This window comes from Oculina patagonica, chromosome 1, assembly GCF_052425735.1.
Source record: "Oculina patagonica isolate OP01 chromosome 1, crgOcupat, whole genome shotgun sequence".
Lineage (NCBI taxonomy): Eukaryota > Metazoa > Cnidaria > Anthozoa > Scleractinia > Oculinidae > Oculina > Oculina patagonica.
The window spans coordinates 41,728,063-41,744,593 of NC_135758.1; the positions used below are offsets into that span (position 1 = coordinate 41,728,063).

Here is a 16,531-nt window from a genome sequence, read left to right on the forward strand (position 1 = left end):
TACCCTACCCTACGGCAAAAAAACATAATATATAGCCCATATATGGGAGTACCCCATTCACTCGCACAATTCACCCGCACTCCATTTGAGACTACTGCACTATTGAAGACATTTCAAGTTGTTGGAAAAAATACGTTTGTTAATATAACGGCCGAGCAAGAAGTTTGCGTTTTGTACTACTATCACTCGACCATCCAAAAAGTCTTTTTACGGATACTTGTCCCTCCGATAGTATCCGGGTTAAAAGTACCCGAGTTAAGCCTCAGTTCGCGAAGCGAAGTTTTCTTCGGCCAGCTCCCGAGGGTAAGAGTGGTCGAGTCAATAATTTAGCTTTCGTAAATCAAACATTTATTTTCTTTAAGCCGGTTTGCGGGGCATCAAAGAAGAGGTGGAATCCTTTTTAACACCTCTCTTTGTTTATTTGGGTTTAACAAAAGGGGGACAACAACACAATTAACGAGCGAGGTCAACAACGCAATTTATTATTTAAATACTATGCTTCGAGAACTGCAGTTCAAACCAAGATAATTACAGGTTCCATCAATAACATTATATACTTTTTAAATACACAATTGTAAACTTTTGCTGGGGAAGAGTTTTGATTTTGATATCAAAAGGATATGTTGTATCAATCCTTCCAAAGAAATTTCTAAGTAATTACATTATATATTATAGTTAGGCCTACTCGCACGGTCCAGTCTAGTCAAAATGAAAATGCTGGTTTTTGTTTGGACACTTTCATTAACTTTTTCCTTACAAGTACCACGCAGCTCATGAAGGTTTCTGTTCACGTTTGTGTGTAATCTAGTTTTACTGTTTACCAGTTTTTGTTGAACAGTTGTTGTTGTTGTTGTTTTTTTCACAATCAGTGAAAAAGAAGAACCAGCAAATTATGTCTGACTGGAGAAAAATAACACCAAAGTTCATGTAACTTTACACTACTTATCTATTTATTTTTTGTCTTCGGTTTTCATTTACACCTTTGCTTTTATCGTTTTAAAATTCTAAAATATTTAAGTACCGGTATATAAAGATTTGTGTACAACACTGTGAATAACACAATAAACATTATCACTGTGTATTATGTTAATTTCAAAGTAAAATGGAAATGAAAACTGTGTGCATCACTCTGAATAATACTGCAGTCCCAAGAGTGGTACTGCTCCTACCATCCTCAGTGGTCAATAAACAATTGCATGACGGCATTACCAGAGAACCCTTCCTGTTTTCTTTTCATCATGCTAATTTGGGGAGGTGCGTTGACCTAATAGTGAGCACGCTGGACTCCAGATCAAGGGGTCCACGTTCGAGCCCTGGCTGGGGTACTGCATTATGTTTCTGGGCAAGACACTTTTGCTGCAGCGCCGCTCCTCAACCAGGGCCGGGTTGTTCGAAAAAAGATTAACGCTAACCCAGGATTAAAAGATGATCAGGATTTCAATTTCTCTTGTTTTAAAGGGTTTCCCAAAGCTAATATTTTGTTAAGTTTGAGATTGGTCCATGTCAAAACTGTGGGACAGAAAATATTAACAGAAAACCTCAACGAAATTATATAAAATTGAAACCAAATTCCACGCTAATCCTGGATTAGCTTAATCATGCTTTGAACAACCGGGCCCTGGTGTATAATTCATGTTTTTATCTCTATGATAAAACAAAAATTACACAGCAGCCTAAAGATATAGATTATATTTTCCCATGTTCATAACAATAATTATTCTACTCATTTGCTGCACCAATTGGTGAAATGCTGTTTTTGCCCCTCAAAAATATAATTCACACACCTTGGGCAAATATAACATATCCTTTACATGTATGCAATCGACACGCTGGCTGATATCTATCTGGGAAGTCAAGACTTTGGAATCACAATACATTTCTTAATTTTACATTTACAATATAAAAGACAGAGACATGAAGAGCTAAAGAGTATGTACATGACAAGCTCTCTAGGACTACTTGTAACACAGTATTTGCATCAAAATGTGTAATCTTTGCACACATCTAGGCCTGGATGTTCTAAGACTTAAATAATAACCATTTAATGTTTAGTTTTTCTGTTTAAATTGTGTTTTCCTTAGCCGTTAATTAAGTTTGAGACCAACCTAAACACAAATTAAAATACAATACGTATACATGTACAGTACCTTAAGAGTTTAAGTGATAATTCAAAGGGGGCAAAAAAACTCTTAAAAATATTATACTTTGACTATAATGTTGGACTGGGTAGGCTCCATTCTGCTTTTAACAACTGGGCTTAGTTTTATATTTCCAAAATGCTCTTTTTGCACAGATTTTTTTGCGATTTCTACATCTCTTTATAAAGCTGAAGCATTATTTTGACTGTACTTTATCTTGGTCGTTTAGCATCTTTCACGTCAAACAATGTCATGTCTTCTTCGTCTTCGTCCATGTGTTTGTCTAATGGCTGAAGCTCCAATTCTCCTGTACCATGTATAACACCATACCTAGAAAAAAAAATGATAACAATATTTAACATAATTAAATAAGGATTGAAACTTAATTGAATTATTTAAGAATTGAAATAACTGGTTGACATTGTACATTGTATATTGTATACCAAAAAATTCCAGAACATCTAAAAATATGTAAACTTTGTTCATGTAATGAGGTAGAGAATGAATCTCACCTCCTCATTTGTGAACTTTGCATCAAAGTATCAGAAAAACAGACAGTACAACAAGACAATAATTATTACATCTACAACAAAGCAGCCCACGTTTCCTTGAATTGATCTAGTTTATTGCTCTTAGTTTTGGGCTGCTGTCAAGAAAGTGGCCCAACATAGGACCAGATGGAAGGCAATGATATCGGACTTATGTTCCACAAGGAAATAAGAAGACTAAAGAAGAAGAAGAAGATTATTCTTAGTTGTAATCACATGAAGGGTAAGGAGTTAGATCCTTTTGTTTGTAAGAGATTAGGCTACTTTATTTTTCAAGCCTTTCAGAAAAGAAAACAATGATCATTATAAATTATTTAGATTAAAATTTACTCTGTTATCTTACTATTTATGTATTTTTTATATTTATAATATTTACATGTAATACCATCATTCTATCTAAATGGGCATGCAAATACATTTGTAAACTTGTTGTTAAAAAGTTGAATAGTGCAACTGGGTTTAAACATTATAAACACAGCCAGAAGCTACCAATAACTAATTAAAGTATGAAAGATTAATATTAATTACTTCCCACAAAGCTAAGTTTGGAGAATAATCATGGAATTGTGAGGGTCAGTAGTTTGTTGGGGAACGAAGGAGGGGAGGGGGGCTTTATTATTCCTCAATCTCTTGCAATTGTTTCAAAGTGTAACAGGGCTTTTTAATAAAAAAAAGGCCTGGAATCCCAAAATACATGTACCAATATGACTCATTTTGACCAATGACATCCCATTGTATTTTATAAATAAATAAATTGTTGTGACTTACTTCTTGGCTTTTCTTCTGCCTTTTGTTTTCATCCACCGAACTATAAAGTAAATTGCAACAAGTGCACTAATGCCAATAGCCTGCAAAGAGAAATTAAATAAAAGGTGACATCAACAGTGAAGAACATATGTATACTGTATATATTTTTAAATTTTTTTTTTTTTTTTTTACAGTGAAGAACATTTTGATCTTAAGGTAAGGCCAGGGTTGGAATTATAATTATCATTCTTTTGCAGTCAGCATTTCAATATCCTTGCAAACTGTTATTTCAGGCAGACATACCGGTATTATTTATGGTTGAATGCCAGTTATTAGTACAGACCAGTTTTACAAACCTTGTATACCACTTCAAACACATTTGTAAACATCTGACAATAATTGAAGAGCTCGGCAAAAAAAGGTGGAGGTGATTTTCGCCTACAAATGGACATGGCCATAACAATTTCAAATTTTGCATGTGGGTTTGATTATGTCTGTAAAAAAAATGTCCTGGTTTAACTTTCGCTGGTTTAAGCTTCATTTTTGAGAAATAATGTACAGTCAACTCTCTCTAAAACGGACACCGTCGGGACCGGCCGCAGCTGTCTGTTTTAGAGAGGTGTCGGCCTTGTAGAGAGTCAAGGTAACATGACACCAGTAATTCTGAGATAATAAAGCTAAACCTTTGCACAATGCAACAAACCTTTGCTAACTGCAACAAGACTAAAATAATAAAAGGAACATATCTGCATGCTTGTTAAAGCAAAAATTGAGAGTTTCTACAAACTGTAATACTGTAAGTAGAAAATGACCTCTTTAGTGTCCATACACGTAAACAGAGAAGTAATCTGTTAAAACATCATTGTTTTTGGTAAGTAAGCTTGGTTTACACGTGTCCTTAGGGCGCTGACTAACTTTCCTTTAGGTCGATACGAAGTTTGGAAGTATTTTCACTAATAAAACATGATAAAAAGCACTTTTCAAGTGTCCATTGATGATTTAAAAGTGTCCGTTGTCCGTCTTAGAGAGGTGTCCGTCTTATTGGGAGTTTGGTTACAGAAAAATGACTGAAAAATGGCAGGGACCATCACCAGGTGTCTGTCTTATGGAGGCCTCCGTCTTATAGAGGTGTCCGTTAAGAGAGAGTTGACTGTATGCCGAAAACCCTGTTTCTCCAGTCTTTAGAGGCTTACAGGAAAAACCAAGTTTTTTGCACACATTATTTCTCAAAAAAAAAAAAAAAAAACAAAAGCCAGCAAAAAAATACTGACAATACATTTAACTTATTGGTATGTAAACAAACCTACACCAAAAAGTTGCAGATGTTTTGGCCAAGTCCATTTTTAGGCAAAATCACTACCACCCTTTTACACAGATAACATTTTCTTTGATTTGAAACAGTTTTCATTCAGGATGCAAAAATGCGAAGAAATCAGTGAAATATTTCCTGCCAAAAAGTGTGACTCAAAAAGGAACCATTTTGTAAATAGATAGGTTCGGGCGGTGGGCCACCTTAAAATCTACAGATTGAGACTTCATTTATAGGCTTCTTAGCAGCATGGGGTACATAAGCCGGCACAGTAAGATAACATTGACAATAAAGATTGTAAGCAGCCAACTTTAGGTTGTTACGTACCACATATAATGATCTTTCCAGCATACCATTGGAACTTTTTTCTCCTTCTGGCAGCCCAAAAGTGACATTCACATTACTGGAAGCTGTTGTTGAAGTTGTTGGAGTAGTTGAAGTAAGTGATCCATTTGTTGAAGTAGTTACTGCTTGTGTGGTTGTACTTGGGGCCTTGGTAGTACTAGTCTCATTTGGCGTAGCACCTGAGGCAACATCTGTGTACAAGATTGTTTAACACTTATTTCTCTTCACCAGCAATCAGTACATTACCAAGTGGACAGGTACAATAAAAATAAAGAAATTCAACAACTAAATAGTACTATCTTGAAGAATGAACAAAATCTCAGAGTTGAAATTAAATGAAATGTTAGGCAATCAATAAGAAGAATTGTTATAAACACTATAAGCTTGACAATGAAAATAATGGCAACGACAGAAGATTCTCCTAGCTTTGACCATACTTAACACATGAAAACATGCTAGTTTAAGTAACACAACAGTAAAACTTCCAGAGATGAGCATCTCCAGTTACTGTGGACATCTCCCTTAACACTAAGGTTGTTCTAAACATGTCCGCATTCTCTGAAAGCCCTCAACTGGCAACAGGGGTGAAGTCACCAAATAGTCACCAATTTATTTATTACTACAGCTGTTCATGTAGTAACATTTTTTGTAAAGGTCCACATCAGCCCTATGCTGCCTTTTTGATTGACCTTTTTCGAAAAAAATTTTCCTGGGTACAGCAGCTACTCACTTAGTGAATTCAATTTTTCAAGAGATTGGCAAGTAAGAATATTACTTTCATGAAAATCTTCTAAATTATACATGCATGTCCCTGGATGCATAGGCACAAATGGATTAACCCTTCTACATTAATTAGTGGAGGTGGGGGGGGGGGGGGTATAAGAAGTAAGCTTCCCACTTCTTGTGCCTTTAACTCCTGGTTCCCACACCCTCCTCAGGGGTTCACCCCTAATGGTGGTTTCCCTCTTGTAAAATATTGAGTAATTTTGCATTTTTTCAATTTCTTCCGGTTTGTGCCATCTTGGGAATCCCACTTCCTGTCCCCTCTCCCTTCAGCTCCTGCAGAGTTCCCACTGCCTTTAATCCTGGTTCCTCCACCACCCCCATACCTGTCCTCCTCCACAAGTTACGAGACTGTGATAACAAAAAAAAGGCAGACTTGCTGGAGAAGATCAAGGCAGAGACAAATCCAATATTTCCTCAGGTATGCTTCACTGTATTTCAAGTGATAAATTCCTTAACGTGGATACCTGAGGAAAGCCAGGCTCCTCTTAGGCCTGGTTCACACTAGTGGCATAACAACATAATGACATGGACATAACGACATAAAGAAAAGTTCAGTTCTTTCCTTATGTCATTATACCTAAGTCATTATATTTCAATTATGTTGTTATGTTATGTTATTCACATTGGTGACATAAAACATCATCTTAAGGCATGTTTTGCATTTGAGTGACCTTGCTGTTATGTCGTTATGTCGGGTATCCGGTGACCTCGCCACCAGGGAATCTCGCCCCCAACCAACTCGCCACCAAAACTGGTGTATTCCTCATTCTTAAATCCATGAGCTGAGGTGACTTCCCTTGGTGGCGAGATTCCCTGGGGGCGAGGTGACTGGCATTCGTTATGTCACTAGCGTGAACCAGGCCTAAGATGGGATATGTGGCAAATGCACATCCCATTTACAATGTTGGTAAGGGTATTTTGAAATGGAATATATATAAAAAAAAAAAAAAAAATGAAAGGGTGTTTTCTTCACAAGCTAAATGGCAATGTACAATGTTAGAGCTATGGCAAGTGACAAAGGAAATATACGAGAGAACCCCTTGGATTGGAACAAACAACATTACATGTACATGTATGACTTCTGTTTTTTTTTTGTTCTTCAAATATTGTAGTTCAAGTCTTGGCCCCAGCTATATGTTTACATCTGATCAAAACCTTGGGATAAAATATATAACTAGCAAATAAAATGAAAGCAATTATCACGCGATATGGGATCTTAAAGAAAACATGCTGCTAAGCTAAGTTTCAATGGAAGTGCAAGACAAAGACAAAGTAAACAGACAGAAATAAATAACCTTACATGTAAGCTTGTCGATTGTCTGTAAAAGAAAAACACGAAATACCTACAAAAATTTTAAATATATTAATTTCAAGTTTCCCGTAAAGTTCACATAGTCGACAATTTTCCCTTTGAGAAACTTAAAATTTATAGACATTCGTTGATGTATACGTAACGTACGAACTTTTTTCCTCAAGAAAGCTCAAGATTTAATTTCATTTTTAACGCACGTAAAGAAATCGAACAATCGATCGAAGAAAAAGCTCGAGTTTTCCTCATTTAAGGGCGACAATTTTTTTATATCACTGGAAAAACCATTTAGCACAAATTCGACTATTTTACAACGTCACTCCTTGGTTTTGTTCCAATTATTTAAAATTCAAACGAGCAAACGATAGGACGTGTTTAATAGCAGTCAAATTTGTTTGACACAAACAAATCATACCCACCTTGCTGAAGAAATAACGACATGAACAAGATCAACAACACCAGCTTTATCCAGGAATTCATACTGAAGACACCAGTTTATCAACCGTCAGGCTATCTTGTCGTATAACCGAAGTCACAAGACATTACAAAAGCGCTAAAATTATTCCACGCCACGACATGTAAAATGCACAACTCGATTGGGAATGCTTTGTAACCACCCCTCACCCTCAGGTAATCGAGCTCGCAACGGATTATGGATTTTACCACAGGCAACCCAAACTACTTCCGCCTTGAGTCGATTATGCGATTAGGACACTTCCGGCAGTTTATTTTCACTTTCGCTTTGGAAAGGCCAGAAGAAGAGAACTGAAAGAAGTTGGAGTGGAACAACTGTAAAGCTTAAGCCCAAAGTACTATTGACAAAACCAATCAACAAAGGTAAGACCAATCGATGTTTTTGGATTGCAGGTAGAAATGAGGTTTCAGCCCAACAGCCAAATTTATAGAAACAAACCAAGGATTCAATTTTCGGTGTTGGAGAAAGGTTGGGACCCACTGAGGAATTGAACTATCAGAGGCACTTGCGAATTGCTATTGTAGTTTAATGATGTAAATCAGAGTGTAAATGTTGCGAATACAGCCTGAGTTACAATAATCATCAAAACATGCCTAAATCGGCGTCTAAGACTCAACCAGCCCCAGGAAATAGAAGATCTTGAAACGTCACAAAATTTAAGACCTGTTTACTTAGATTGCTGAATTTCACTTTAGGTGTGAAGTCAAACATGATTTTTTTGTCGCGGGAGTCGCTGACACGAGACGGTAATAAAAGGACAAAAGTGACTTGAGGACTTCACGGGGGGGGGGGGGGTACTCCCATAAATTTCGGACAGGGGTGTGCCGCTAAGGTTCTTAAACCCTGACCCTATTTAAGGATAAATAAAGCGAAAATTGGTACCCTTTTTAGGCCCAAAACCGCAAAATGACACCCTATTCAAGGGGAGGAGAAGCGTTCCGTGATGACCCAAATAACGGCTAACCACGCACGGCAAATACAAATCTTTGCAAAATCGCTTTACTAATACTTGAACGGTTAATTCAGTTTAAGATCCCTTTTTATTTTTCGTTTAGCTGGGCTTTTACGTATTTAAGCTGATAGAATTTAGGTACCCTATCTAAGGATCACGCCGGGAACACAATGTCAAAAGGAGCAAAAATGATACCCTATTTAAGGATTGAGAACCTAAAAAACCATACCCTATCCCGCGGCACATACCTATATAGCCCATATATGGGAGTACCCCCCACCCCCGGGAGGACTTACAAAAGAAGTAATATGTGTTTACGACTTGCAACAATAGTCGAGTTACGCCAGGGCGCAAATACACCCTCGAGTTGGAACCGACAAAAGCAACAGCTTGTTAAAAATATATATAATACTGGAAAAGACTTAAGAATGCTATATTCTATCTGAACGTTCTTGGGGGCATAAAACCCCTTTTGGGGGAATAAGCAACCCAGATTCATGATACGAACAATCGAGGTGAATAATAATTTATCTACGGGTCACCAGTGGAACGTACGTGACACTCAGAAGTAAGCGGTGTTGTGTTACGCGGCGGCCGACCAGCTGACAAATGAGTACAATGGTTAGAGTTCGAAACAACATTTTAAAAAATTAAAAAGCTTAGTGAACTTTTAATGCATTTTCTTCTAGATTTATTTGTTTTCAACCGTTTGGAGCGTGAAAAAGTTACATTTACATCGTCTAGAACTTTCAACCTCTTCAGGGTTCTCTTCAGGACATGATAATGAATATTATATAAGTCACTACGTTAAATATGCTGGGCAAGTAAGAAAATAGCACATGAACATTGATTCCCTAAGGTGCTGTCTAAATTGTCTTATTGTTTGAGTTTCTTAGGATAATAGTATTTAATTAGAATATGTACGCAGTTCTATTCTTACGCTCTGGTGATTTGTCTTTGTGCGTATTTGCGTATATATACAATATTGAAATAAGAATAAGAATAAGAATAAATAATAAGAACGTTTCCATGCTTGGCGAACCGCGCCAGTCCTATCATTCCGGTCGCAAAAATAACGTTGTTGCTCCGCAACTCATTGTGCTGCTCCTCGTTGGGTCCTGGTCTGGGGGACGGCTCCCTGCAAATATTCCAGTTTACTGTTCATTTGTAGTTGCTCCATTCCCGAGTATTTTGGTAGTCCCGTGACGATGTTGACTCCCTCCTGCACCTGCCGGGTCAGCGGGTCCTTGTGGGTGCTGGTGATCCACATGTCAACGGTCACCTGCCGGCCGCTGTGGTAGTCAATCACATGTTTGCCCAGGGCGTTGTTTGTCTGTCGCTTCTTGGTCGCGTCTTCGTGATCTAGTGCTCGGGTGAATCCATTTCGCGCCGATTCACCGATGTAGTAAGAGACCATCGGCTTACCAGCTTCGCCCACCACCTTTTCGCCGCTGTCGGCTCTGTCGGGGATGGTGTCTGGCCCCTTGGTCCTACAGTCGCGGCATTCTATCAGGTAGCAGCAGCTATTTCGCGAGCATGGTCCTCCTCTCTTCCTGTCGGGCCTTGTCTCCGCGCTGCGACACACTAGACAGTCTGCTCTGTTGCACGGCCCTGCCCAGGGATCTTTCATCAACCTTGAGCTCATCTTTTGACCTCCTCTTTCTACGATTTTTACTCGCCATCCGCGATCTGTCCCACTCCTCTCTTCAACCTCCCGCAGCATGTTTGCAAGCCTGCCTCCGGGGGTGGCAGGGACGAACATGACGGTTGAGTAGCCACCGGTCTTGAACCACTGGGTCTTAGCCGACAGTTTCTTCTTTCGTCTCTCCTTGGCCTGGTAGGAGCGCGGCCTGTTGATTGGCCGGTCGTTATCCTCCTGATCTTTCTTCATCCTGTCGAATGCCATCATGGCGCTGGTGATGATCTCTTGACGGTATCTGGCGCCGTATCCGCTCGCTCGCATCCTGGCTGAGAATTCCGACAGCAGCTCGGCTTTCTTGCTGTCTGACAAGTCGAGCGAGGTGTTTCTCAGGATCCTCAGTGCTTGTTGCGTCAGTGCTGTCCTCTTCACCTTCTCTGGTATCGCCGATCTTGCCATGATCAGGAGCGGGTTGGCCATAGGCTTACGGTAGAACTGGTACATAACTTTCTCCTTCTTAGTTCCGTTTAGTTCTTTCTTTTCAATCCACACCTTAAGGTCTAGGATGGGGAGTTTCCCGTCCTCGTGCTGCGATGGCGAGTCTTCCTCGAGCTGGATCATCGGGCTGATCGAGTTGCCCATGTTCCTCAGCTCTCTCATGGTGCGGGTATCAGCCGGCGTCGTCTTGTCTGCTTCTACCTCTTCCGGCACTACGACGAGCTTCTCTCCGTTCCACCTAGTGCCCAGCGGTAGCGCCTCTATGACGATGTTCTGGTCGTCGATGTACCTGAAGTATAGGTGGGGGTTAAGGATGTTATTTCTGGCTAGGGCGAGGAACTGTCTGTCCCAGCGGAGCATGTACACGCGAGCGATGGTGCCGGACAGCTCTAGTCCAATCGGTCCTCCATCTTCCTGCTTCATGGTCTTGCCGCCGAACTGGTATAGATGGTGTTTCATCACGGCCACGATGACCAACTCTAGTATTTTGCCGAACAGTTTTTTCTCCTCGTCTCTGGTCGGTAGTCGCTGGGGCGGGGAGAACAGACTCTCTCCTTCTTCTTGGAACAATTTTCCCATTACTTCGGCAGTTGTTATTCTAATTTTCCTTCCTCGTCTTCCTTCTTTCTTCCTTCTGCTGACAAGTTCTTCCAGACCGAGTTTCTTGATGTCTTCTTTCTCGAGACAGATTGTTAGCAGTTTCCCGGCCTCAGCCCAATTCACTCCCTCGATCATGATGTCCGCCTTTTCGAACTCTTCCCTGATGGCGGCAGCAGTCTCGTTCGCCAGCAGACTGGGGTAGAGCGCCTTGACGTCCATGCTGCCAATGACCAGGTCAGAGAGGCCGTTGCGCAAGTTGATGTTCTCGAAGGCGGCGATCATCTCCTCTGTGGATCTGCACTCAGTGCTGTTTTTCATCCTGTCGGCGAGGTGGTTGAGGATGACAGAGATAAGGTGTGATAACTGACCGTTTGGAGATTCGGTGGCAGCGCAGATTGGGCGGCACGGGAGGACCACCTGGCCAGGCTGGATTTTCTTGTGGTCCTTAATGCTAAACCTGAGTTTGGGCGGCTCGAGGTTGGTGTTTGTGAGCGCCGTTTTGGTGCGGGTGCCTCTGTCCCAGTCCCGGCACAATCCAAGCACCCTGGCGAACTGGAAGGTGAAGGCGTTGAGGATTTTCTCGTTGTTGCGAGTTTTACCCAAACGAGTTTTGTCCCAAACAGGACAAACAGTATGACCGAGCGGTTTAGGGCGCTGGAATTGTAATCTGAAATTACGGGTACAAAAACCACCCTTTCACTGGTTAGATTTGTCCTCGGGAGCAATCCAAATTCAACACCGTGGGGACGCTTTTTGACTTTTAACCAACTGGTCTGCCTTAAGCTAGTTGGGTTTTTAACTGGTCTGCCTTCAGCTAGTTGGGTTTTTAAAGATTTTACGCTTACCATAAAAGCTCTAATAAGCCTCCCTCTGGAAGTTCAATTTTTGTGATAAGCCCTCCCCTCTCTATTACAGCCCCCTTTCCTAAGATGGTAAATCATGACATTTAAGACCATTTTGTGAACAAGAAGACAAGGTCAATTTACGCTTTTAAAGTTATTCCCCAACACAGTTACTTGTTATTGTTTCTATTGACAAAAATGTGTTAACAAACAGCGCTTAATCATTAAAATGTATACTTTATTTTGTTTATGTACCCTAACTGATATACAATTTGAAATAAGCCCCCCCCCCCCCCCCCAAAAAAAAAGGCTTGAAAAGTAAAAAGCCGTATTTGAAATGTTTGTTTCCTATCAGTTCGTGTGACATACCCGGAAACTACCTTAAGGTTACTATTGTTAGCGGCTACTTATTTTAGCGATTTTTTCTGAGCAAGATTTAGCGACTATTTAATTTAGCGATTTTCTAAAAATTTTAAAAAATTAGTGATACCCTGTGAACCAGTTTTTAATGAAAATTTAGCTAAGATGGAAATAAATATTCAGTAAAAGAACAAACTCACTTGAAATTGAACGAACATTTGCATTGCCAGAAAGAACAATGTTACCAGCATCCATTTAAAGAATATTTTTTCAAGTCAACTCTCTATGTTTTATTTTGTTTTCCATTGGGCCATGGGTGGGGAGGAGGGGGGGGGGTACTTAAATTGAACGAGTATAAAATTTGACCGAGACAAATTTTAGCAAGCACTTAATTTAGTGATTTTTGCCCAACTCGCTAAAGTCGCTAAAATTAGTAACAATAGTAACCTTAAGGTACTTGTAGCTTTATTTTAAGGGACCACCATAATCACGCATTCACAAATGGCTCAGAATTGTAATCTTCCTCCGAAGCGCAGAGGGGAACAAACGTCTAAATTTGGCCTGGTTTTCATATATTTCCAAGTCCCTACTACATAGAAGCTGATTAAAATAGGAAACTTCGCGATCACAGGCCGAATTTCCATGTTTTTTTTTTGCATCGGTGCCAGGCAAGAATACTTGTATCGACCGTAGCCTGTGCATGTTATCTTGACAAACACCTTAAGCACACTGTGAAAATAAAGTATGCATCACGTTTTTTAATCCCACAGTCGCCAGTCTAAATGATTTTTATTTCTTTCCTCTAGGAAAATGCCTTTTGAAACGCTATCTATGAAATGCCCTTGCGGTTACATCAAGCATGACGTAATGTGCTTGGGTGAGTGGCAGAATTACAGTCAGCGAATCCTCAAGCATTGTGGCGGGCTCTTTATTTTAGACTCCAATGGCGAGGGTGTCACGTGCCGTAAGTGTAACAAGAAGGCGCGGGAAATCGAGTTCCACTGCTCTTTCTGCGACAGAGTAACTATCATTGGTGTGGAGTATCGTGTTAAAGCGAATACCGGACGGGCGGTGACCATGCAGATGTCAGTGCATAAAACTGTGGTATTTTCAGCTAACTAGCTTGGAACAAACCCTCTGCCAAACGCGGGCTTTTTCTGCTTTTACGGTGAAGCGCGTGCAAATCAAGGGTAGCAATAGCAAGAAATTTTCCCGAGAAGACAAAAGAAGTGTGTTTTACAGAGAGTATATTCAGTGCTGTAATTTAGTGGTTGTTTGTAGTCGTAAAATTACCCTTTACATACTACTTATTAACCGAGAGTGAGGTCATTACAGGGGAATCTCAGACCGAGGCCTTGATGTATTGACCGAGCGACAGCGAGGTCAATACATCAAGGTCGAGGTCTGAGATTCCCCTGTAATGACCGAACGGACGAGGTTAATAAGTTATTTATTATATGGCCTTTAGGCACTATTCAAAAAAGAGTATAATAAAGGGAAGAAACACTGGAGGTAAAACTCGCTCTCGCTCTCTGTGGCTCTCTTCGTCGCTCATACTAAAGAAGTATCGGTATGCTTATATTTTTCTTTCAGTTATTGAAAAGATTGTATTTTGTCGGCATTTTTTTGTTGTTTTTGCCCCCTAGCTAGTAGCTTTTACTCACAACTCAAAAAACCGTCGAGCCGAGAAAAATTTTCATAATGCCCGGTCATTACAAGAAAATAATGCCCGCTCAGCAGCCAATCAGAGCGCGCGTACTATTGTAGCCATATAATAAAAGCGTATAATTTCAAAAGCAAAATAACAGGTATTGTAAGCGGAACTGAAACTCATAGATAAACTGACAAATTGCAACATACTTTCAATAGAGCACAAGTTTGAACAAATGTTTCGGGTATATTTATGTCAGTCAGAATGTTAGAAAGTACTCAACAGATCATCTGCTGGAAGCTAGTTCAAATTAAAAGTGAACTTTATCCAGAACCAAACCAGATGTACATGTACGCTTTGTTACTGTTATGAAGATTGTGAAGTAACCAATCGGATTTACTGTAGTTATCATGCCTACATGAGTGTAAATATTTACCTTTAGGGCCCTTTGTATTCCTTTTCATTAGCAAGCACCTTTATTTACTTTAGATGATATACAAGTAACGCGAAAACTGTTGTTCTTCGAAATCCTGATTACCCTACAACTAACCTAGACATGATATGATATGGGTGCTTATATAGCGCATTTACAAAGCTCGTGATCAATGCGCTTCACAATTCGAAATCTATGGGATGAGACCGGACATCAGCATATAAGGTGCCTATGGCAGCCGCTATCCGTCCATGTGTATGATCTCACCCCACCACCCAATCCATGGAATGGAATAGAACAGACCACAACACCGGGAACTTTATGCCCTACTCTTTGCGATGAGTGTGTGGGTTCTTTAACGTCCCCTGCTGATTATAACACTGAAGATGCAGGAGACGGGGCCTACGGTTTATCGTCCTTATCCGAGAAGACTAGAATGTCTAACCATTTGCAGATGTAATTACAAAGGCAGCACATTCTCCTCAGTTATTTTAAGACCCTGAGTGTTGGTCCGGTCTGGGAGTCGAACCCGAGACCTCCCGCACGACAATCCGGCGCTCTACCACTGAGCTAACCGGTCTGATGTCAAGCATCTACGGTCTGAAGCATCTACGAGGTTTACTTAGCATTATTAAAGAGTTGCTGTGTAGAAGTCTCAGTGTTTACTGCCGTTTCCTCGCCTTATGGGATGTAGAAGTTAGACCTGTCAGAGTCCCTACAGAGTTTTCCTCAATTCTCGATCCATTCCTTTCACTTTTGTCGTTAGCAAAACCCTACAGGTTTGCTAGATCTTATGCTCTTACGCCGGCCCACATTGGTGGGATGCGAGAGCTCTCACAATTCCGCCATCCCTGTTCCCATTCAGTCACGAAGTCTTGCATCGAGCAGCCAACGCTGTTATAGAGGATTGGGTGCCCTGTTCATAGACCCCTTGCAACAGTCTTGCAATCCTGGATGCTCCGAATAGGACTCTTACGGTGTTTTATTATTTCGCTTTCGGAGAAGAGTTGAAGGAAAGCCAAAAGAAAAGAAACCGAAATAAGTTTGAGGTGCTGTGGACTTAAACCTTCCTACATGTAGTGACAATATTCTCACCATCGCGTGCTAGCTAAAATAATCAATTAATAAAAGGTAAGAGAATCGACTGAGACATTTTAAATAGAGGATATACATGTCAAGTTTTTCATTTGGAGGGATTGCAGGTAATATGAGGGTTTACTAAACAAAGCAGACATGCATGCACTAGAGTAAAGGAAAACGAATAAGGCTTCGGTGTTGCAAATATTTTCTCTGACCACTTTGGTGATAATGTAGGATGTATCAGAAGATGTTTCGACTGGCAAGTACAATATTCTGATCATGCGATTATTAAATGGAAATAATTAAACCCGGAAAACACGAGTGATCTCTTGTTTCATTTTACATGCTTGTTATAAAAATGTATATGAAGTCATATTGTGGCCATGACAAATCAGCATTTCTAGCATTTTGTGCTCGTTTGAAGTACGTATTTATATACTCACATATTTGAAATGTTACATTTTGTTTTGTATTTTTTAAGGCCGATATTAAAGTACTGTAGTTAGAGCTTGGCAAAAAACGAGCGAAGAAAGTATAATAAAAAATGTTCTTTATTTATCTACATTCACGGAGTATATATATATTAGTTTCAGTTCAAGTGAGCCATTTGGAGCTCTCAATAATCCTTCCAATGAAAACTGCCAGTCTTAGTTAGCCATCAAATCTGTCTTAACGGCAGGTTAAGTCAACCTATCTTATCACACGAAATTCTCGCGACATCTTAATTTCTTGAATCGATGGTGTTTTAAGAAACCAAGTCACTATCTTTTTGTTGATTAGAAAATGAAAGAACCTGTCACGCGCTATTTACGAGTTCTG

At 40.0% G+C, this 16,531-nt stretch overlaps 1 protein-coding gene across 1 annotated transcript; it reads right to left on the bottom strand.

Annotated features, from left to right (window-relative positions):
* Positions 1-838: 838 nt before the first annotated feature.
* LOC144631604 (membrane protein FAM174-like) lies at positions 839-7,775 on the bottom strand. Its single transcript, XM_078490081.1, has 5 exons — positions 7,602-7,775; positions 5,070-5,278; positions 3,455-3,534; positions 1,613-2,468; positions 839-1,370 (listed from the first exon to the last, which is right to left on the bottom strand). The coding sequence occupies exons 1-4, from the start codon at positions 7,660-7,662 to the stop codon at positions 2,351-2,353; spliced, it is 468 nt and encodes a 155-aa protein (XP_078346207.1). The 5' UTR covers positions 7,663-7,775; the 3' UTR covers positions 839-1,370; positions 1,613-2,350.
* Positions 7,776-16,531: the final 8,756 nt, after the last annotated feature.

Coding starts and splice junctions, on each gene's coding strand:
- LOC144631604 (XM_078490081.1), bottom strand. CDS start 7,662: ATGAATTCCTGGATAAAGCTGGTGTTGTTGATCTTGTTCATGTCGTTA. Junction 3,535..5,069: donor TGGAAAGATCATTATATGTG/GTACGTAACAAC, acceptor TTCTCTTTGCAG/GCTATTGGCATTAGTGCACT. Junction 2,469..3,454: donor GGCAGAAGAAAAGCCAAGAA/GTAAGTCACAAC, acceptor TTTTTTTTCTAG/GTATGGTGTTATACATGGTA.